General features: G+C 36.2%; 1 protein-coding gene across 8 annotated transcripts in view; it reads right to left on the reverse strand.

Moving 5' to 3' along the window:
* CYRIB (CYFIP related Rac1 interactor B) overlaps nt 1-24,668 on the reverse strand; it is a 123,719-nt gene that overhangs the window by 16,711 nt on the left and 82,340 nt on the right. For 3 of the 8 annotated variants that reach the window (XM_084748694.1, XM_084748695.1, XM_084748696.1), the window contains 3 exons: nt 22,653-22,691; nt 9,555-9,637; nt 2,942-3,063 (listed from right to left, as the gene is read on the reverse strand). In XM_084748694.1, coding sequence (XP_084604820.1) covers nt 2,942-3,063; nt 9,555-9,627 — 195 coding nt within the window. In that variant the 5' untranslated portion in view covers nt 9,628-9,637; nt 22,653-22,691. Of the gene's footprint in view, nt 1-2,941; nt 3,064-9,554; nt 9,638-10,548; nt 10,632-22,652; nt 22,692-24,668 lie in introns of all 8 variants that reach the window. The other 5 variants (XM_084748699.1, XM_084748700.1, XM_084748701.1 and 2 more) reach the window with 2 other exon arrangements.

Genomic DNA, 24,668 nt, shown 5'->3' on the forward strand with positions numbered 1-24,668 from the left:
AGTGTGCTACACTGTTTACATGGAGTTCTACAAAATTTTATTACCACAGCAATGTTGCTAGTGGCTTCCATCTTGTTATAGTGAGAGAAAGAGGCACTGTTTTTTACATTTTCCCTTATTTAGAATATACAGATGTAAATGACTGGTTTAAAAGTACAAATAATTTTAGAGTTTTTTGTTTCATTTTGTTTTGTTTGGGTATAGCAATCTCTATTCTAAAGTGACCTCTGTGACAACCATTTTACAGTATCACTTGCACTAATAGGCTGTTCTCACAAAACAAAGTTCTTCATACGGACATTTATTCACAAAGTAATATTGTCTGTGTTTTTCACTGGCCACTTATTACAGTGACAATAGTTACCAGTTCTTTGAGACCTGGCTTGTATCATTACTGCCCTTTCTCCACATGAACTGCTTTCCTATTATTCAGAGACCTAATCACACATATGCGTCCACACTCATTTCTTAAAGAAAACTTCAATGGCCTCAACACTGCATACAACTGTTTCTAACCTACAGGTTTTAATGTGCTCTTAGTTTTTCAGTTCACATATTTTATTACTATTTTACTTACATATTTCTGCCTTTAATTCCTTTTTGTTGTTTTGATGTGTTCTTCTTTTTCTAAATTTAAGATAGGGTTTTATTCAGTAGCCCAGGCTGGCCTCAAAATTAAGGGAATCCTCCTACCCCAGCCTCACAAGTGATTGGATTATATGTGTGAGTTACTGCGCATGACTTCTTCGTCTGAAAGTCCTTTACCAAACAGCTAGTGTTGGAACAGTAAGTCTCAAAGCCCGATAACTTCAGTCTCTTGCCACTGCTTTATAGTTTCCCCCTTACACTTTTGTGTTCTTTAGTGTTTTGTATTTTCTGGATATATTTTTGCTTCCTCCCTACAAGCCTTTAAAACCACACACACACACACACACACACACACACACACACACACACACACACACACACACCCCTACCTTACTTACTTTAAATCATTTGTTAACTTTTGCACATCAAAAACTGTGGAATGATGTGAATTAAATATAGCTATCTCCTCAGGAAATCAGCTCTACTGCATACCTAGGGCATGCTGTGGAGAACTCCAATATCTGGCCATAGTATTCAGAGTTTCTAGCTTCACAGCCTCACGTGGCCTCTCTGAAATAACCTAAGTAAACTTTCCGACCATCATACTTTCTTCCAGAAATTTAAATTCGATCTCAGCATAGAGTCAAGGAAATGTTCATGAGACCACGGAGGGGCATCCTTTTTCTGATGGAGACTCCTCTCCGCCCCCGAGTAACCCTTCTTATGGAAAATTATAAAACTTTTTTCAATACTAAGAGTTCTACCTTTAGGGATAAAAAATACAGAAGGAATGTCTTTGTAGTGAATGAGTTTTTTTTCTTCTTCATTTACATAGATTATGAAAATAAAGTAATAACTATGAAAAGTAACTATGAGTTATAAGAATTCAACTATATTTAATCAACATGAAGACAACAGCAAACATTTTAAAATAACCTGTGAATTGTTGTGACTTATAGGGAAAGAACAATTTACTGAGTAGTTAGTGCTTTACTTCCATGTCTGACTTTTCAAATATATTTAGACGTTTTCAGTATCTGACTTCACTATTTGTCTTTCATTCACAAAAATATTAAGGTTTAGATTATGTTAATGATAGCAGGAAGATAGTCCACAGATATAGTATTTATTTTCTCAACAGTTTACTGTACAGCTTGCTGTAAACTGAGCATTTAAGAACCCAGTCTAACTCTGAAGCTTAAAGGGTGAGTGGTATAGATATAAACACCAAGGTGTTATTTTTTTAAGGTTCATGATTCCCGTAAAAGATAAATGTGTAAGTACTAGAAACACAGAGTAAGGAGCGTAGGTTACTAAAATGTGGAGGAAAGAAAGGAAGGGCACTCCACGCAAAGGCAAAGGTAAGGAGACTGCTCTGCAGGGCAGGCGGGTCACAAACAGTCTGGAGTGCGACTGGCAGGAAATGACTGTGAGTCATTTCAGTAACGCTTCTCTTACACTAAAGAGCAAGCAAGTAACCACAGCATCCTCTTCTTTCTGCACTTTACTCTGAGGTGCTATTACTCCAAATGTCAGAGGATAAATCAAGGCAGAAAGACTGGTCTTTAATGACCTCTGTACTGACAATAACAGAAGCAAGGGCGCATGAACAAAGCATGGGGACCGTCTTCAAAACATGTGATGAGAAATTAAGGTCTAGAGGCAAGAGTGTCTGAGCACTGTATCAACGAGAATAAGTACATTCAGAGGATAAAGAAAAGCAAATAAAGGTATAATGAAGAGAAAACGCAGTTAAAGAGCAAAGTTCTAGAATGGAAATGGAGAATAAAGGTAGAGCTGGTCCTGGAAAGAAGTAGGGGTATTTCAGTTTCTTAAAAAAAAAAAAAATGCAATAGACGAGGCCTGAAAATCTGTATAAATTTAGAGACTAGAGTAGAATGCAGAGAGACTCTCACAGTTTCCTTGTAGCATAAACCTATTAGAGAAGAGGCAGGTGGGCGGAAGGGGCTAGAGGTGGAAGAACTGTCTTGGGTGGTTTCACTTTCTCCTTGGAAGCTTAGGAGCTGAAAAATAGAGTAGAGGTGAAGGAGGGAGTGGAGGGGGGCCAGAAAGTAGCAGTGTTTCTCCATGAGAAGAAAACATAACTACTTCCCAAAGGAAAACCTAATTTTCATGTGTGACTATTAACAGAGATACTATTAAATTATACATGAGTAGTAGCACTTACCCGTATTAACACTCCTCTGCCAATATAGCACTGCAAACCCTTTTGAAATAATGCCAAGTGACTTTTCAAATACAATACTTCCCATGACAAGTCCAGAAAACAACAGCTATCAAGCCAAGGTGACACGTAACCAATTCACGTGCCTATATAAATTATAAACTTTACCTCTCGTATTTCATGGCCAGCTCCTCTGTATGACTGCAAGTCCTCCAAGATGCCTTCTGCATCTTTTAACACTACATTCACCTGATTATATATTTCCTTCTCAGACTCTGTAGGCTGGGCATCTAAACAGCATGAAAGCACAAGAAAATTTACAGTAGCATGAATATTTTAATACATGTATTAACTAAAAGCAATTAACAATCCAAATTTCCAAAGGTGAGATACAGTATATTCAATATTAATTTTGTATCTTTTAGAAGACAAATTTAAACTAATTTCAAGTTTATACAAATTATAAAGAAGCAAGAAAAAAAACCCTAATATTATTATATAGTATTTAGTTTAAGTTACAATTATGATGGTATATTGAACATATCTGAGAATTCTAATTAAAACTTTAATTGGTATTATTTACAGTTTTGATTATTTTAGATAGCAGGGACTGGCCTTTAACATATTATGTACCTCAGACTGCCCTCAAACTTGTAAATCTTTTGGCCTCAGTCTGAACGCTGGGATTAAAAAAATGTACATGGACATCCGGTGTCAGATATGCTTTATAATCATGTTTTCTAGTGCATGCCTCACTGTCACTATTGACAACAAATGAAGCATCACTATTCCATTTTAATGAGATAGAAATGAATCCTACCCATTAAAGCATCTTGCCCATCTATAGTTTAAAGACTAACACTACTTTATTTTCCTATATAGTTCATTTTACTTTTAACAAATGAGGTTTGCTAGGGGTCACTTTAAAAATATCTGAACCTCACATAGTAAGGTTACGAGAGAGGGTAAGACCAAGCTATGGCAGTGTCACTAAATTTCTCTGTGGGTGAGTATGCAGGTCAAGATCCCAGTGCAGGAGTTCAAACTACAAAACCATGACAGAACTCCTGAACAGCTGAAGGGGAGATACTTTAAGCTACTGAAATTGTGAAATGACACAGCAAAAACTGCTTTCTACAGAACTAAGATCAAGGAGGAAGAAAGTGAAGAATAGTTACAGTTATAAATATCATAATTAGGACTACAAACATATGGGCACCTTTACCACCAGTAGTGCTAACCAGAAAACGTGTTGAAAAGTGACAAAAATCTGGATTTCTCTCTGCCAGACAAAAAGTAACAGAGATCCCATTTTTAAAAGCATGGTTATTTGTTTCCACTAAGGGCAAATCCTTTTTAATATACTCCTCCTTATTTTGAGATAAAAAAGTAGATTGCTCAAGCAAAGTGTTTTTCATAAGCCTTTGCAATTAGATCACACCTAATACTACAAATAAGGTAGAGAGTATGTAAAACAATGCCTTAAGGAAAAACAATGTTGGCAGGATTCCTCCATGCTAATATGTTATTTTTAGGGAGAAGAAAGCCAGTCCAAATTTAAAAGATGAATTCTGAATATTTTTGGCTAGAATCATTGTTTACCAGTAATATAAAATTGCTAGCCTTTATAACTATTTGTTCCCTTACTCAGAAAATTAAAAGAAAGAAAGAAAAAAACCTTGGTTCACAAATGAGACTAAATATAAAGACATCTTAAATAATATCTTTATTTTATGCTTGGGGCAAGCAATAATTGAGTTCCCTTTATTACCTGCCAACTAGTCAATAATACACAATACTTTTAAATCAATAATCATAGTACCCAAGTTTACATTCAATGTACACAAGACAAGAACTACAGAAACAGTAAGGAAACATTCATGTGGAAAGCCAACTTTAAAAATGTGTTTAGAAATTCATTCCCTTAATCACTCTTTAAAAACAAAAATAGAATAACTAAAAGGAGTCAATAGAAATACTAAAAGATTGTGCTCAAAGCTACAAAAGTAGTAGCAAGCGCAAATACTGAATTATAGATAAATATCTAGATTTATAAAAATCAATTTGTCATTTTAAGCAGTTACGTTTTCACATATAGGCAGACCATATTTTTCAAAGCAATAATTAGGCACAACACTTAAAAAAAAAAAAGCACATCCATCACTTTTATACTTACACCAGATGCAGCATATAGAAATACTTTGTACATGCAAAAATGAAAGCTCAGTATTTTTTCATATGGATTGTGGAACTACAGACACAACATCAATAGACACATAGTTTGAAGTTGTGAAGTGGGAATTCATGACAAAGGACAGTATTTTATCTATTACATATCAAAGGCAATTCTATTGTTTGAAGACTAAAATATGTATTTTTGGTGTGGTCACTAGGCTAATAACATAAAAATGTGACACTGAGTTTACATACATACAAACGAAACATTATCAAGGAGATTTAAATAGACCTTGTAAGTAGTTAATAACTAGTAAAAGTTTAATGAGCACCAAGAAATTTAAAGTAAAGGAGAAGATTCAAGTTTCCCTTAGAGGGAAAACACCCAGCACCACACTGATCAACATCTTTTAGACTGTTACAAGAAAGTCACATTGATAATTTTGAAAGCTGCTGAAGACTGCTGTAGAAATGAAGACGAACAGAAAAAAGCAGACAGGTAAGCACTACTTTACTAAAAGCAAATCATGCAAAGGGTGAAATACTAAGGAGGGAGAGAAAGACTGTAAAATAAAGCATATCTTTAAAAAAAATTGGCATTTTATATATAATGCAATCAAGACTTGTCACTTTGATTTTTCATAGCTTTAATTTTCCAAGAAAAACATACCACATAGCCTGTTACCAAAATGATACTCATCTCAACGCAAAACAATATATCTATTGAGGGAAGATGTATTCATTGTTCATCAGGGTTAAATATATATCCTGTTAAATAGAAATTAAGGCATGTTCCAATTGTTCATATTGCTTGAAGGCAAATACATATTTTAGTGATATCATACCAACTTTCTACCAGGTAGAAAAAGAATTCCCTAGAAGACTCCAGCAAAGAATCACTGAAAGTAATCACTAAAATTGGAGACAGTGTTTTCAATATGAGAGGAGAAATAAAAAAGTCAACATAAAAATTAAAATTATGATAAATGAGCTTTCTGCTTCAACCTGACACTCATTCACTCAGTAAATACTTAAAGGCTATCTACATAAATTCCACCAAGTCAGGAAACAAAATGCACAGTGCACTCCACTGGCACAGCACGTAAGCTCAGTACCCAGTAGACTTTCTATAATGAATGGTTTCTGAATGAATGGAAGCACAATCATAAATAAGGCTCCAGCTTTTAATAAAAGGAGGCCATTACAGATCTGATCACAGATTAATTTTCGAAAAATATTTTGAAGATGCCACTAGAATAAAAATATTTCTTAGAATAAGGCAAAAGCTATAGAAAATATTCAGAGATTAACTGGAAAAAATAACATTAGCCTTAAGAGTGAGTACCAATATCTTTAAATAAAGAGGAAAGACGGGCAACACAAAAAGATGTAAGAAGAAGAAATTATGATTTAATGGAAAGGCATTCTTGACAAGCAGAAAAAGGAGATCCCATTTCTCACTTATAAATGACTACTTCTACAAAAACTCTATTTTGGTTTACTCTGATATAAATAAATCAAGTTTAACAAATACTAAACTAGGCTGGGAAGGGACACAAAACCAAAAAGTCCCCCTTCTGTTCCATGAACCAGAATTGTGTGAACCACTGACATAGCAATTGCTAAAGATTTATCTTTAATATAACTTTTAAGAGGAATCCCTGTAACTAAAGAATATGACATTTCGCTGAGGACAGAATGGCATCTATCTTAAAACCACTGTGCACGTTGCTGCACAGTAACCTTTCTAACTGAGCTCTAAATTCATCCTCTAACACCCAATTCCAGTATCATCTTACTAAATTCTCACCTTCTGATCTACACTCTGAATGTAAACTATGTAAATGAATTGTGATTCTTCACTTCAGTCTATCCCATTAGACAGACTACGGTCCCATGGCCGGGGTGGAGTCTGCACACCTAGCACCTATTGGCCGGTATACAAGAGGTTAGTTCTAAGTGCACATAGACTCAAGTGTAACTTGTAAAGACGGAATGGGTTAAGGGAATAAGGACTTCAACACAGTCTTTATTGGTATAATAAATTGTTAAATGTCACAAAATTATGTTTAAAATGCATGGGAATATATAACTTGATGCATTCTGCTGCCCAAAAACACAGAATAGCATCTGTCTTAACACCAGTGTGTGCACTGCTACTTCTTTCCAGTGTCCTCTCTAACTGAGATTATATGTAGTTATTTCTGTACAGCCCAGCCACTAACGATGACTGGAATAACAGAGCTAAACTACTGTGGCGACCTGAATATTATTTAACATCTGAGAAAAAGATCGCCCTAATTTAATCAAATAATGTGGCTGTATTAAATAATATATGAGAACTGGCAGATCAACTATGTTTAACAACCTTGACTCTGGTATGTAACTAATTAAAAAGATCTATCTAATGGGCTAAGGTCTTTACAGTAGTTTTATGATAAAGCTCCCAAGTTCACAACTGAATATTCCTTTAAAAAGAGGAAAACTATTTTTAAAAACTAAGAGACAATATTAAGATCCCACAGGTGCCAGAAGCCAAAGAAAATGCACCTCAGCATCTGAGTTAGAAGTTAGGAGCAAATTACAGTCTGGTGCAGTGTGTCTTCACTGAGCTTCATTTAAGGTATAGCAGCAAACAGCAAACCAAAGTTCAGTACTGGCTCATAGAAGCAACATTTTAAACATTTTAAAACATTTAAGCTGGACAGCTGACTTAATGGTTATTAAGAGCACTTACTGCTCTTCCAGAGGACCAACTCCCAACACCCACATGACAGCTCAGTTATCTGCAACTCCAGTTTGGAGCCAATGCCCTCTTTTGGCCTACCTGGGCACGGCACATACATGTGCACAGATACAATGAAGGCAAACCACACATTTTTAATATTACACTTCTAAAAGTTTATTTTTAAAGGTTCACACATAACTTTACACTATTATTTTTGTTGTGACTTGAACCCATTCCTACCACTAATTAGGTATTTAAAAGGTGAAGATAATGTTACAACTGGCCCCAACCTCACAAGCCAAGATCCAGTGAACTTTTCAAGTTCTACATTTAAATTCATGGTTTACACTTTAACAAACAGGATGCTAGCTTTATAAAAAGATCAAGTGCCAAGTCTTGAACAAGATCTTGACTATATCAAAGCCAAGATGCTGCAAATATAAGACATTTGAGACAAAGAAAAAAGAATACAGAAGAGCAGAAAAATATAGAGAACCAAGTTTCAAACAGAGCAAATAAACTATTACAGCTTTAATGTAAGTTGCCTCATCTGGAAGAACATTCTTTAAAAGTCAGCAGTCTGCACAACATCCTCAAGCTGATTAAAATCCATGCTACACATGCACTTAGAACAGCACTGTTCAATTGTTGAGAAGGGTCAAGAAAACTAATGTTCATCGGAGGTACTTTCCCTAACTCCCAACAATTTAATGATCTTGATTTTGGCCTTCCTCCTTTATTAGCCTGCACACAGCACCCAGACTGTAACAGATTTTTGTAGAAATGTACTAAAGTAGGAATATGTCAGAGACTACCAAGTATTCTACAAAATGAAAATATGCTAGAAACTGGTCATATAAAGTAATCTTGCTTAAAGGATAAATGCATGTAAATGGGCCATAAAATAGAATGAACTATATAAAAACTAAATTGAAGGTGAAAACAAATGACTCTCTTTTTAAATGATTTGCTTTTCAAAATCAGAAAGTCTTAAATTTTAAGTACTTAAAAAATCTGTTCAAATATTAGGAATCACATGATTTACAGCTATCTCTTCACCCTTTCCTAACAATTTTCTAATCACCAATTAAAATAGCAACATTCACACTAGAACACCAATTTAAAATTCATTTTTCTCAATTTGACAATCAGACAAGCTGAAGCAATAACAACAGCCAAAAGCCAAAGCGGAGCATGCACAGAGCCCAATGACACTTACCTGCCACTCTTAGACCACAATACAATAAGTCATGCAACACAGAACAAATATAAGGCAAATTACTTAAAGGTCTGTGAACCTATTGTTTTTCTTTTTATTTACAGTCAAAATAAAATGAATTCTTGAAATATACAAGACCATTTTAACGTCTTAAATTATCTGTAAAGATTAAATAATTTAGGTTCACACTTACCTTTTAATATTATGCCCAAATTACTGAGCTCTGAGTAGCCTTTTTGAACTGACCCATGTTTAAAATACTTTAAATTTGCATATGTAATAAATGAAAACTAATCCACTTTTCTCAACTGTAGTATAATTTTCTCTCAAATACTGCTTTTATTAGTACATATGGAGGTAGAGGTTTTTTCTTTTCAATTTTTTTCATAAATGTTTTTATTATTATAGGTCTTAACTAATAAAATCATCGCCAATTAAGAGAAAAAACTCTTGTAAAATTCAAAAAGACACTTTATTATTATAATTTACTTTATAAAATATGATTCAGTTCTAGAAGGCACCAGAAGTTTTACTCAAACAATTCACAGCTTAGTCATGCAAAGCAGTTAAAAAGATGGCAAAGTGGAAACATTCATTAGTGCAAGACAAACGCAGTCTACTGCAGGCAAAGAGAAATAGATATAAAATCATCTTCTCACTTTCAAAATCAAGGAAAAAATTTGGCCCCTGCTCAAGGTCTGTGCATGTCAAAACTTTAAGAAGATTCCCCATGTTAAGGTACCTGTCAAGACAAGAATGAGAAAGAGAAAATATCCCTTTATAAAAAGAACATCTGAAATTGACTTAAAGAAAAATAGTAACAGGGAAAATGTTCATTAGGCCATGAATTCATCCTTCAGGTTACCCAGACTGTGCACTGGCAGACAGCAAACCGAGTTCTCAAGGTGCTGATGTGTAGGACCTAGAGGTGAAATATGGGGTTTCCTGTACATAATGGCACAACTGTTGCTCTAATTCTTCTTAAAATTCTCCCAAGACAAGTTTCATTAATGGCCTTATAATGAAAAATTCTTTAAGTATTCCAATAGTGCTAGTATTCTGAAAAAGAAATTTCCAATCAAGAATTATTCACACAAAACTTTCTAAGTATAGGAATGAAACAACAATTTACTTAAAAGCCAAATATTAAGAGGTTTGGCCAAAGCTCACCTTCACATCTCATTTTAAAATGTAAAATTTACTTCCTATGTGCCAATGAACATAGCAGGTATTCCCAACCAATTTTGATTTGTAAAATTTGTGGAAGCTATTTTAAGTATTCATTGTAGATATGCAGCACAGATTTTACTTCCTAAAGGAAATAAATTATTATACAGTGATAAGTGAATAGACTTTGGCATAGTCACTAAAGCATACTATTAGAATATTCATCATAAGGCTACTTGTTTCATGGACTAATGAAAGGACAGCACTGGCTACAGACTCAACATGATTTTAGCAAATGAGAAACTAAAGATTATACATATGATGGTGATGTTTGCCTACAATTAAGGGGAAAAAATCATGCAACCTTTGTTTGATTCTCCATGTTTAATTAGCAAGTATTCTGGCTGGCCTTCACTGTGGTGTGAGTATAATTACTCTTCCACCTTTACCATTATGCACCAGCTGTGAAGGGCTAAGGAGACTTACTTTCAAAGTCCAAGAAAAAATGTGCTGCATTGTGGTCTATGTCCCTGGTTAGCACCTTAATGAGATTACCCATGCCAGCAAACCTAAAAATAAAAATGGCAACATCATTTAGTTCCAATAAGAGGCTGAAGCAGAGGCCTGGGGTTCAGCAAGGCTGGCTTGCTCATAGCTGCCAACAGGTGCAGGCTCACATGGTTCTCACACTTGATAACTTTCAACAACAAAAGTACACTCAGCTGAGTTTATAGCTCCTGTCCCCCTGGTTCCATATATTGAAAAAGTTATATAAACAAGATGGGGAAAAAGATATTTTTACATATAGCTTGCAATATTTACACTTGATTAATATCTATGCTAATGTTCTTTCTAAAACACTTCTGAAATACATGTTCTAATTTTGAATGAACAACATTTTCTTTTAATTTTAAATTTGAATGAACAACAAAATTAGCTTTTCAACTATGTAAATATCCAGACCATTATTTTTAAACTACTAAATGTTTTGTCCTTCAATTTGAATCAAATTCTATTAGAAATACAAAGAAGACAGTATTTAAAGAAGGCTATCAATTAATTAACCACTTAAGAAAATTACTGTACAAATCACACTATTTTTCTCTCCTCTTAGATTCACCAAAATTTTACTAGCAACTCCTAACTGAACATTTGGCTAGACACATGAAACTGAAAAGTGAACTCAGCAAACCCCAGCCACTGTTCTAACTTAGTAAGTCAGCATACATTTTAATAATAAAACACTAGCATAAATCTTGCCCAAGGACTTGCCATATCTCTGTGAAGGTGAAAGGTGGTGTCAGGAGACCAGATCGAACCTGGAAGCTCGAGTAAACAGGGAACGCAAATAAAAAATACTATCATAACTCCTCAGACCCCTGTCCCCTCCAACTACAATACTCTTTTTCCTCAGCTGAACTGCACAGACAATATTTACATGAAAAAAAAATTAAGAGTAATGATATTTCTACAATGGGTTTCTTCAAAAACCCTGAGAAGAACTAGAACTTTAGCGCTAGTCCTGAGTTCTGCCTATTCTCAACACTGGTCTGTGGCCTGTCAGCTTTCCACGGAGGAAACAAATATATAGGTGCAACAGTTTCTTATTAGAGGCCAAAGTAAGCAAGACAAAAACATTCTGAATAAGATGCTAAAATATACTATGTACTAAATTAGGTTCTATTTCTTTCAAATAATATTCTTTCCAAATCATCTCCTCTTTTTTTTTAGTAGTGTTTATATGTGTACATATGTACATGTCTGTGTGCACATGTGCAAATGTGTGTTTATGTGGAGGCCAAAGGTTGGGGCCAAGTGTCTTCTTCAATGGCTCGCTACTCTATTTTTATTGTTGTTTGTTTGTTTGTTTGAGACAGGGAGCCACCTGAACCTGGAGCTCATGATCCAGCAAGGCTGGCTGGTCACTGAGCTCCAGGGATCTGCCTTCCTCCCCAATGCATAAAGTACATGTGCAGCTTTTACAACCAGCTCTTACGTTAATGTTGGGGGTTCAAACTCACCCTTACAAGGCAAACATTTTACCAACTGAAACATTATCTCCAGCTCCACCTTTTAATCTATACTATTATTTTTATTACATTGAACGTCCTGTTCAATAGAATGTTTAGCTTTTGATTTTGTATAATGTTTCATGCAAGTACATTCACTGACTTAAAAGAAAAAAGTTAATATTTCACTGTAATTACCTTATACATTGTAAAAAGTTTAATTTAAGCTGTTAGTTTTCGACAGAGGGTTTCACTATGTAGTCTTAGCTATTTGGAATTCACTAAGTAGACCAGGATAGCCATATACTTTAATACCAAGCTTTCATATCCAAGGGAAAGGTAAGTATTTTCCATAAATCATCCAATCCAAATTAACTGAAACTGGTCAGGAGGAAGCGGTAGGGAAGAAGAGAAAAGAGGGTGAAAAGTGGATCTATTCCATGTGACACCAAATAGCAGTGGTGGTTTGAATGAGAATGTCCCTAACTTAGATATTTGAGTACTTGCTCTCCAGTTGGTGGAGCTGTTAAAATAGGCTTAGGAGGCATGCCCTTACAAGAGGAAGTATGTCACTAAAGGTGAACTTTGAGGTCTGAAAGCCACATGCCATTCCCAGTTTGCTTTCTCTCCATTTTCTTTTAATCCAAAAAAAGCCCTCAGCATCCTGCTACAGCCTGTGCTGCTGTGCTGCCATGCTTCGCATGCCATGATGCACTCTTAACCTTCTAGAACCATAAGCTCAAAAGAACTCCTCTGTAAGCTGCCTTAGCCTGTGTTTTATCACAGCAACTGAAAAGTAACTAATACAAAGGTCTCCAACTTATCAATGGATTTCAAAGTTCTAAGTAGAATAAGGCCATCTTTAGCCCACATGTGTCAAGAATAATGCCAAATGACACTTTAGAATCAGTCAGCCTGACACACCACCATCATAGTACAAGAAGGAGAGAAAAGAGAGCCATTTAGTTTCTTTATCTTTTACTATTATGTACACCATGTCACCTGCAGGGAAAATGTTGGTACTAGCCAAGTTTGTTTTCCCATCACTTCCTGATGTGGGTCTACACTCCTCACCACTGCAATATACCTGGTCTTGACCTACTCATTCACAATGTAATGTGGGATTTCTTGTCGTTTCATCCCAATATAAATGCTAACTCTGAAAATGACTACTTCTCTGGTATGCTGTTCCTCAACCTTGGCACCATTTGGTTCGGTAATTCTTTTGTTACTGAGGACTATGTCACACAGTTGCATATTTAAAAGCATCATGAGCCTCAACCCACTAGAAACCAGTCAACCTGAGTGTGCTCACAAACATATAATGTGGTAATCAAAACTGTCCCTCAAATGTGCCCTCAGGGCAAAATTATTTCTGCGGGAGAGTGACTGAGCTAGCACAACTGATTGCCAATGCCCATATTCAGTATGGACAGCTAAGGGTGTCTCCAAATACTGATTTTTCAGGAGGCGAAAACACTCCTGGTTGACAACTGCAGCTTTTAGTAGGTGACCATAAATACCAAACTGTCCTCCAATATCTATCCCCAAGGGACTACTCCATACATATAACAAACAACAACAAAAATCCCCAAACAAAACAAAAAATCCTTAAATCTCTCATCCATTTTGCCATGTAAGGAATGACTTTATTCCATCTTTCACATGCAAAATGCAAATGTTTCCAGTCTGTTAGCCATCATTTAAGGGGTGGAGGCAGTGGATCCCAGAAGCCTGGTGGCCAAACAGGCTAAGAACGGTAAGCTACAGATGATTCATGTGAGAGGCACATGAAGAGGCACAATGGAAGACAGACACCCACTGTCCCCCTGTCTTCGCCATGTGCACTCACCTGTGCACAAACACTAGAACACACACCACATACGGCACTTTGTAACATCATAAATCTTAATAATGAAATAAATGCCTTTATCTCAAATTTCTAGCCCTTCTTTCAAGTATACCTAGCCTTTAAGGGAAGAGCTTTCAAACTGCGGTAAAGCTGTCCATGTGTACTTGCTTTTACCTGTAACCTCAGGCTCCTCCCTTTGCACCTACTCCTAACCATCTGAAAGCCGTTCTACATAGCTCAGAGCCTCCTGTCTGCTCCATAGCACCATGCTTTCTATCTTCTTTACAACTTGACTGGTAAGGGTACTCTCTGCCATCAGCTTTCTCCATTTTTCAGCTCCCAATTTTCCAGTCCATTCTTATCTGCCTCTTACATCTACCATTACAATGACACTGTCCCTTATGTGGGGCATCATCTTGATAAAATTTAAAAGGCAACTCTCATATTTTAACATAATAAAAGTGTTTGACGAGGTTTATACTCACAAATTCCCAAAATGCTTTCATTTAGTATAATTTATTCCCTCAAGTTTCCTTCTTATTTCATAGCTTTTCTCTTTCTGTACTCTCCCTATTATGATACATATATTTATTTCTCCTATCTTAAAATTAAGCAAAAATATGTTATTCCCTTTCCTTCCCTAGCTCCCGTATTACTCTCTTGTTTCTTCTTTGCAGAAAAATTCCTTAAAAGTAGTCTTCTGTGCTTGTCTTTTTGCTTTGCTACCAACTTCCATTCTGTTAAACCTAATCCATGCAGACTCTGTGCCAAGTCCACACTACTGAAGTGCTGTGGCCAGGCCAGCACCTCTGTGTTGCTGGTGTTAAGACATACTGACACTATCCACGCACTTTTTTGTCACTAGTATAACAGAAGCTATGGAGTTCACTGCTCCACCATCCTAGTTCTTGACACCACTATTTGTTGCTAAAATTATTTCAAGGACCCTAAGTGCTCATGCTGCTTCTACACTCTTTTTCCTCTGACAACCTATTAAAAGCCAAACCAGACATATATTTATTTATTTATAAAACGATACAATAAATCCCTGCCATAATACAAAATCTAAACACTTACCAAGCCTTTTAGGACACTGTGGTGGGGGCTGGAGAGATGGCTCAGTGGTTAAGAGCACTGACTTCTCTTCCAGAAGACCCAGGCTCAATTCCCAACACCAACGTGGCAGCTCACAACAAAGTACTAAGTGTTTGTTATAGCAGATTATACTCTGACCATGAATTATTAAATGCACATACTAAGATCAAAGTATTTTAACTTTAGTATGGTAAAGTAACTAAACTTGAGAAAGTTGGCCTTTTATTCCAGGCGTCTCACAATGTGTGATTCCTGTCCCCTTGCCTTGTTCCAGCTACAGGATACATGTGCTACATGCTTCCTATGGTGACATCTAGTGGGTACACTTTCACCTTGTATTTCAACTTCAATTTTAAAATGAAGAACCTTAATTCAACTATATAAATTTACTCATAAGGCTATGAAGTCATTTATAAAAAACATAATAGAGAGATCAGCACACAGAAGTAGAAATGGGTCACAACCATGATACTATATCAGACTTTCACAGCATCTGAGTTTGACTCGAATGGCCTTCAGCATTATAGTTAACAGAGAGTATGCAAACAAGCAATACAAGGGTATTCAGAATGCTATGTTAGGGAAATGCTCAATATTCCTCTTGAAAAAATAGCGTCATTAAACCACTACTGCATTCAAAATTCACTTTCCTAAACTTACCACTTTTTGAAATTTATAACAATAATAATCACACAATTATATTTCACTTCAAGAACTCAAAAGGGTAGCTAATTCATTACTATTCATAGCATAATACTATTATAATAGCACAGTCTTATTTAAGTATCAAAATGTCACCCTTGATTTTTTTTTTTAAGTAGCATTCTGCTTTGAATTGTAGCTTTCTTTGCATGTGGTGTTGCAAAATAAATATGTCAAGTTTTAATAATGATTAATCTAGAAACAGTATTTAAATGATTTTATTCTAGCATATATTTTTAAATTGCAGTTCACTGATGTAAGGGGAAAGAGCAGTAAGAGCAATGAGAACGCTGCTGACGGAGGTGTCAACTGACATGGCTACTTTGAGAAAGAGTTTGGTGCTCAATATGAAGTTCATGTGCTGTATGTACCCAAAGAAGTATAATATAGTAGAAATAAATTACCTCTAGCAACAAATTACTTTAGTGAATGAGAAACAACACACAGAATGGAGACTAATCAGCAAGCCACATGTGATGACATTAAGATATATTACATCTAGTAGCTATTTGGGAGGAACCTTGGACAACTTCAAGGTTCCAATAATGTTCTAGTTCTTCAATTATTGGTAGATTCAAGGAATTCTCTTAATTTTAGGTTATTATAATGTACAAATAAGGTATGTTTCTTTTATATTTACTAATAACTAGAAGCAAATAAAATTGTGATCAGTCACTACAGAGCACATGGGTTTCATTCAAATGTGGCTAACCAAAAAGCTTGGATTAGAATTCAGACACTCAACCTACTCTTAATACATATGCTACAAATCACAGATGACCTATTAAATTCAGCATTACATAAAGGTCCAAATGTTTCTATATGTAGCATATATCTGATATTCATGGTCATTAATGAAAATCTTCTATTGAGGAATTCAGAAACAAACGGAGATACCAGACAGACATTGTGAAATGAGCCATGAACAATATCTAGTCTGGTCTCAGTAAGATTGGTAAAGACCCCACAGAGAGAATGAGTTTTAATTCTTGTTTGCTTTCTTTAAACTGAGAGGTTAAGTGAAGAAAACACACAAGAAAATTACAGTAACATTCATACACTCTACCACCCAGATTAAAGCTGTGCTATAACTTGCATTTTACCATTAAAAATGTGTCTCATTTGTGTTTTCACAATCTGTATATAACCTATGTTGCTTATAGTAACAGTTCAATCTATCACCTTTTCTTTGTGCTCAGTGCTAATAGTAATTCTTCAGAATTGCTTCAACTATCTTAGCCTTTAGTTCTGTGATTATCAAATCCCCCCCACCCCCCCAACCCCCGCACCAAGCCCAGTTTCTGCTATGTTATGCCAATGGAAGACTCTAGAGGGTAAAGTAAAGATAGGAGGAAAACAGAAGTACCCAGTCAGGACAGGTTGGCAGTTGCTGAATAGTGGGATGGGATGATGACAGTAGACTGTCTTTAACTCTTCTTTGTCTGTAGGTGGAGTCAGTAGTGAAGACTGAATCTACAGCTTTGTGCATGCCATGCAAAAACTCTTACCACTGAGTTTTCTCCCCACTGCTCTTGTTATCTGGTGATTCTCCTGCCTCAGCTTCCTGAATAGGTGGGATTACAGGCCTGTATTACAAGGCTTGGCTTTCTTTCTTATTCACTAGTCTATTTCATCTTGTCTTTCTTTGTTGTTCCAGTCTTTCTAATACCTTTGTAATCAATGCTCTATATCATATTCTGTTTAAAATCCCCTGGCTGATTTGTTTCTCAACTCAATGCTAACTGATGTACCGCTAGTTTTCTTTGCAACTGAGTTTTACAAATTCTAAATAAGGAATTCTATAACACTAGTTTTTGATGCTAACATAACAGGGAAATGCTTCCTCATTTAGCCTCTAACATTTCTCAACTTTGTTCATGTGTTGTTTATAGTAACAGCTCAATTTAGCACCTTTTCTTTGTGCTCAGTGCTAAGTAGTAATTCTTCAGAGTTGCCTCAACTATTCTTGGCCTTTAATTTTCTGTGTGATTATTAAATTCTACAAAAATTCTGAAGTGGACTAGGGAGATTATCAGTCACTAAAGTGTTCACCGCCCAAGCATGAAGACTCAGTTTGAACCTGTGGTTGTTTGACTAAGAATGGCTTCCACAGACGCATATATTTGGATGCTTAGGGAGTGTCATTACGAGGTGTGGCTTTGCTGGAAAAAGTGTGTCATGGGGGGTGGGGGGAGCGCGCAGTTGAGATTTCAAAATGCTAAAGCCAGGCCCAGTGTCTGTCTCTTCCTTCTGCCTACTATCCAGATGCAGAACTGTAAACTAAGTCTCGGGCATCATGTCTGCCTGCATGCCTCCATGCTTCCCACAATGATAATGGAAACCTTTGAATGTAAGCAAGCCCTAATCAAATGCTTTCTTTTCTAAGAGCTGCCATGGCCTCTCTTTATAGTGATAGGACATTAAGACAAATGCCAGAAACCATGTACAAAGCTGTGCACAGTAGACAGCCAGGGTAGTGGGACTCACTGGCCTACCTACCAAGCTACAAGCGAATGAGACCCTGATCTAAGCCTCAAAGTGGATGGCATCTGAAGAGCACCATCTGAGGCTGGCCTCTGGCCTCTGTGTACCCATATGAACATGCACCTGCACACACTGACAAGTAGCACCCCCTTTATTCCCACCCCTACAAAATCCTAAAGAGATTGTATTTACATTCAAATACACTTCACTGAGGCAGAACTGTCACCTTACGGAATCAATCACACTGTCACCTAATCTATGAGTATAGTTATTTGAACTCATTTTCTACTGCTAAACCATTTTTGAATTTTCTAGGATCAAAGCATTTTAAAAGTGTCTATAGTGTACTCTTAGATTCAGCTTACATTTTGTTCTTTGTTCTAGTCTGTTTACTGAGAGACAAGGTTTCACTGATAGCCCAAGCTGGCCTCTAGCTCAAGATCCTTTAGACTCCTGCATTATTATGCCTGGCTCTATTTGGCTTCTTAATATTCCACTTTAGATTATAAGTAAAATTAGTCTGTAATTTCTCTCTCTTGAGTGGCATGTTTATCAGGGCTATTTTATATATAAGCTCTTGTCTTCCTTAGAATGGTTTATAAACTATAAAACATATTATTTCCTCAATGGGTTTAACAACAAAGTTGGCCAAAACTGTAGGAAGTGTTCATCTTTTTCATATTTCAACTACTTGACAGCATTGAATACATGAACTTTTTGATGAGTATACCTCCTAACTATTAATTATGAGGGTTGGCTTCTGAAAGAGCAAAGCTGTACATTTAGGAGATGCTTATCATAGAGTTTCTTTACCATGTAGACTAAAGGACAATAGAAGTAGACCTTTCCATGGGGTGACTGTTACCTACAGAAGATATAGGTCTGCATCTACTAAATGATGGTATAAAGAATGAAATTCAAATATAGTTGAGAAAAATCACAGGTTACTGAAACTACTAGTACTAAAATGTGTAACTGAGAAAAAAAGCTTCAGCAGAAAGATGTTTTGCAGGAATAATTATTAGAGGACATAGGTACTAAAGTCCTCAACTAGTACTCAGCGGTTTTTACTAGGTCTGGCAAAGTCAAAGAAGTTAGCACAGTGAAAGTGCTTCTTATGTTCTTACACTAAGGCTTAAAAATCATTCCCTAAATATAACTCCTCCAGGCCCTTCATAATAAAACACAATATAAAAATAAAAACAATCTATACATTCTCTCTGCTTGGTAATAAAAATATTAGGATATGTACTTGAATAATCTTCTGTACTTATGAATCATTATCTCTTAAAATGCTAAACAGACTCTGGCAGTAGCCATTCATTACAGGCTTCTTTTGCCAGGTAGGTGGTAATTACAGACAAATTGGGGTTTCCCCCATTATATCAGTTTGTAAAAATAATTTGAAGAAGACAAAAAAATGCCCTTTGTAAATTTCAGTTTATTTGAAACAGGATTCACTATGTAACCCAGGTTAGCCTCAAACTCCAAGGCATTTTAAAGTAACAATGTAAATGCTTGAGTTTTGTTTTGTTTTCAGTTTTTTTTAAAGGCAGATTTACATGTAAACGTTTGTATTTTCTTGGTAGAATAGAATTTTAAATGGTTTAAAACCATTATAAAACCAACTGTGGCCGGGCGGTGGTGGCGAATGCCTTTAATCCCAGAACTTGGGAGGCAAAGGCAGGTGGATCACTGAGTTTGAGGCTAGCCTGGTCTACAAAGTTAGTCCAGGACAGCCAAGGCTACACAGAGAAACCCTGTCTTGAAAAACCAAAAAAAAAAAAAAAAAAAAAAAAAAAGACCAAATGTAGTATGCATATATCATATAAACTTAAAAAGTATATCTTAAGTATCACAGCTTTTAAAGTTTCTCACAGCATGTAGATTACAAATATTTATACACGCTAATGTTCATCTCATTTATTGTTTTAATATTTCTACCATATGTCCAAAGTTGCTGAGAGAGAGAAAAGAGAAAAGCACATAGATGAGAAAGGACAGGAAGCATAACACCAAATAAAGGGTGTGTGAAATGTTGAGGGAAAACTCAACTCCACTCCTGAATCTCGTAAAAGAGACCTAAAAACTAGAGAAATTCAGTGATGTAGGAACAAACCAGCAACTGGTGGAGCAGTACTGTTTCCTTTAAAAAACCTGGAACTACAGCTTTTGAGAACATCTTTCTGAGGCCAGATCACTCTTATAGAAAGAACTCAGTATCACCACCACACAAATGCAAGTCAAATACCCAGCTCTGGCCCCTTCAGAACCAATGTTGGTAGTGCTTTTGCAATCAACCAAACTGTCATCGACCCTCCATTCCCTAAACCTGCAAATGCCTACCAAAGGCTCTTTTCCAGAAAATATTGTTTCTGTTGTTACTGGCCAGCAAACAGAAGCTTCTTCAAAGCTATTTCACAAACTCCTAACCTATACTATTAGAATATTTCAAAAAAAATGCAGCCGGGCGTGGTGGCGCACGCCTTTAATCCCAGCACTTGGGAGGCAGAGGCAGGCGGATCGCTGTGAGTTCGAGGCCAGCCTGGTCTACAGTGTGAGTCTAGGACAACCAAGGCTACACAGAGAAACCCTGTCTTGAAAAAAAAAATGCACATACACATCCCTCTTTACTGGAGACAAGGTCTCTTTATATAAGCCAGGCTAGCCACAAACTTGCAATGCTCCTGCCTCAGCCTCCAGAGTGCTGGGTTTACTGTCTTGTACAACCACACCAGGCATTTCTTTTATTTTAAGATCAGTTACATAGGACCAGAAAAACCACACTCACTGGAGGATGATGAGAAAGAAAGGATGTGGTTTTTCACGGTTCTGGAGTCCACTGAGAACGCAATGTCTATGAAACTGAATAGGAAACATTTTACTGACTTCTACATGAAAATGAACAAGTCTTTCAATCAAGACTATAGTCAACAAGCTACAGTAGTAGAGGTAGTTTCCATAAACTTGGTATTAATTAAAACATCAGGTATTTTCATACTCAACTATATGCATTCAAATAGGTAACAGTGGTTAGCAGCTGCTCTAAGGCAGGCTCTCAACTTTCTTACTGCTGCAACCCTTTAATACAGTCCCTCATGTTGTGCTGACTCCCAACATAAAATTATTTCATTGCTACTTCATAACTGTAATTTTGCTACTGTTATGTATCATAATGTAAATATTTGTGTTTCCATATGGTATTAGGCAACCCTTCAAAGGGGTTATGACCCACAGGTTGAGAACTGCTGTTCTAAAGCTTACACTCTAGAAGGACAGATTAGCCTATCAAAAATATGCACTTCTAATATTTGTGTCAGTATTTCAATTTAACTGGCCTCCTCTCAAAATCATGAGTCATTAGTGCCATTACTATGTTCACAGGCTCCTACAGATTACCAAAGATGTCCTTGGCATAACAATTGGTGACACACAGATCAGGGGAAATAATGACAATTCTGAGGAGTCCTCATGAGCACTCTCATATCTACTCTAATAAAATGACTAGTTTTGAAATCTAAGTATGTTCCCCTTTGTAAATTAGAAGAGGTCAGAATTTTAAGATAAAATACTTTTAAGTATTTAAAAATTTTAATACAATATCTAAAAAATCTTAATTTTTAAAAATAAAAATATTTTAAAACAACTTTTAACTTAAAAACCAAGTACATTTATAAAAATAAGATTGTTAAATATTTATAAACTTCTGTAAGTAAAATATTGGCAAAATAAATAATTGAAGGATTATAAATATTTATGCACCCAAGACCCTTTAATGGCAATTGTTTGTTTAATATTCATTACTTCTAAGATTTTAAACATGTTTAATTAATCTTTGCTATTTATTTAATATGTATGTGTACATGTACCTATGCACATTTGAGTGTGCACCTAGCGGTCAAAGAACAACTTGTCAGAACTAGTCATCTGCTTCCCCCAGGTAGGTTCTGGAATTCTGACTCAGCTTTCAGACTCATGGTCCAGTACTTTCACCCCTTGTGCCATCTTGCTAAAACCTTCAGCCATTATTTTTTTAACGGACTAAAACTAACAACAAGATAAAATTCTTATTTAAGATAATGTATAACAGTATTGTTCTTTCTAAATTCCAATGGATAGGTATCATCTTCGGTCCCCCTCTCTTTATGCTATTAAACTTGTATTTTGAACTTTTATTGTTCAATTCTACTAGTTGAGATAAACAATGGAGAAAGGAATCCAAAGAAAAATGGAGACATCTCCTATTTGAAAGTGCTGACAGTAAAAGTTCTTATTAATTTACATGTTCCCCATTACTCCCTATTCTAAGCTAGAAAATACACAGTATTATCTAAATATACTTATAGTAATTTAATATAAATAACTTCCCTAAATTACACTTCCTTAATGTAGGTTTATATTTATTTCACTTATGTTTCAGTAATCATTTCCCCCAAAGACATATTTACCTTCAGCCAGTGCTGGTGATTTCGTCCTTGTCCTTCTATCTGTTTAAAGAAAAGAAAGGGAAGAAGAGTATAAAACATCATTATATTTCCAAATAAATTATTACAACTAACTTCAGCCATAAGTACCCGAGTTCCTCAGACCTATACAGATCACCCCAGAACCAGAAGAGAAGGGAACACAGAGATATGAAGATTCTCTCAAGTTCTCTGGCTTGCCAACTTTGTCTCTGGCCTTCACATGTACACACACAACCACCTACACAAAAAAGCACATATATTATACATACACACCACACCACACATTCATGAACGTGCTAATGCATGTATTCCTTGGATGAATACAACCACTATATATGAAAGGCCTACTACAAGAAAAGTATATTAGCCCAAAACACCAACAAATGGTAGACCAGCAAGGATGAAACATTCAAAGACAAACAGTACACCAACAAGATAACTCAATTCTCATCATAGTGTATGAAAAGGTTAACGAGAGAGACAATTGGCAGTTTTTCTGTATCCTTATCACAGGGGCCAAAGGGATCTATTTCTACCTTCTTACAATAGTTGACGCTCACCTGCTAGAAAAATAGATACAAATATCAAGGTATGTATAACATAACCACAGGTCTGTATACAAAGATTCAACCAACTGTAGAGCCCAGCAATCTGGGGTGAAAGTGAAAACTATTCATAAATAACAAAAACTGTTCATGTTTTAAATGTATGCAGCTTTCCTTGTGGTTATTCCAAGGACATGATATAACTGTGTAGCATTTATTTGTATTAGGTGTTTTGCATAATTTACACATTATTTAAACTATATGTAAAGATATAAATGGGTGATTTCCAAATGCAATGCAATTTTAATACAAGGGACTTAAGCATCTGCAGATTTTGGTATCTTTAGGGGTGGCCTTGGAACTAATAAGTATTCAGGGAAAACATCATATCTTCAATTTTAAGTCTAGTGTATTTAAAATTTTTTAAATTGATAGTACCAAAATGCTTGCTGCAAGTAGTAGCACAGACCTCTAATTCCAGCACCTGGGAGGTTGAGGCAGGAAGATTGCCATGAGTTTGAGGTCAGCCTGTACAGTAAGTTCCAGGCCAGTATGGCTAAGAAATGAGGCCATGTCTCAAAAGAATAGCATACAAAATGGGAGAAAAATTCTGCCAACTATCCATTAGATAGGGAATATATAAAGAACTGCAAGCCAAACACACACCCACAGTCTCATCAAATCAGCTAGGGATGTTGCTAAGCTGTGAGAGTGCTTGCTTGGTGTCTTAGTTAAGACTTCTATTGCTGTCCTGAAGCAGCATGACCAAAAACAAGCTGGGAGGAAAGGGTTTATTTGAGCTATGCATCCACATTGTAGCTCACCAATGGAGGAAGTCAGGACAGTAACTCAAACAGGGCAGGAACCCTGTATTAGAGAGAAGCTAATACAGAGGTCATGGAAGGGTGCTTCTTTTTTTTCCCCCCCTTCTACCTTATTTTTTTTATTCAATTAATTCACTCAGATTACAATTCAATTGTTATCCCCTCACTTATATCTTTCCGCTCCTCCCTCCCTCCCTCTTTCACCCTATTCCCCTCCCCTAGGTCTGTGACAGAAGAGGTCCTCCTCCCCAACCATATAGTCGCAGTCTATCAAGTCTCATCTTGGTAGCCTGCTTATCCTTTCTTTGAGTGCCACCAGGCCTCCCCACCAAGGGGAAGTGGTTAAATATGGAACACCAGAGTTCATGTCAGAGTCAGTCCCCACTCTCTACATAACTGTGGAGAATGTCCTGTCCATTGGCTAAACCTGAGTAGGGGTTCAATGTTTACTGAATGTATTATCCTTGGTTAGTGCAGTAGTTTGTGCAGACCTCCCTGGGTCCAGATCTGCATGTCATGATGTTCTTCTTATGGGTTTCTAGGAACCCTCTGGATCCTTCTATTTTCCTATTCTCCCATACTTCTCTTACCTAGAGTCCCAATAGGAAGTCTCTGCATCTAGCCCAATC

The sequence above is a fragment of the Acomys minous genome (assembly GCF_964271855.1).
Source record: "Acomys minous genome assembly, chromosome: 12".
Lineage (NCBI taxonomy): Eukaryota > Metazoa > Chordata > Mammalia > Rodentia > Muridae > Acomys > Acomys minous.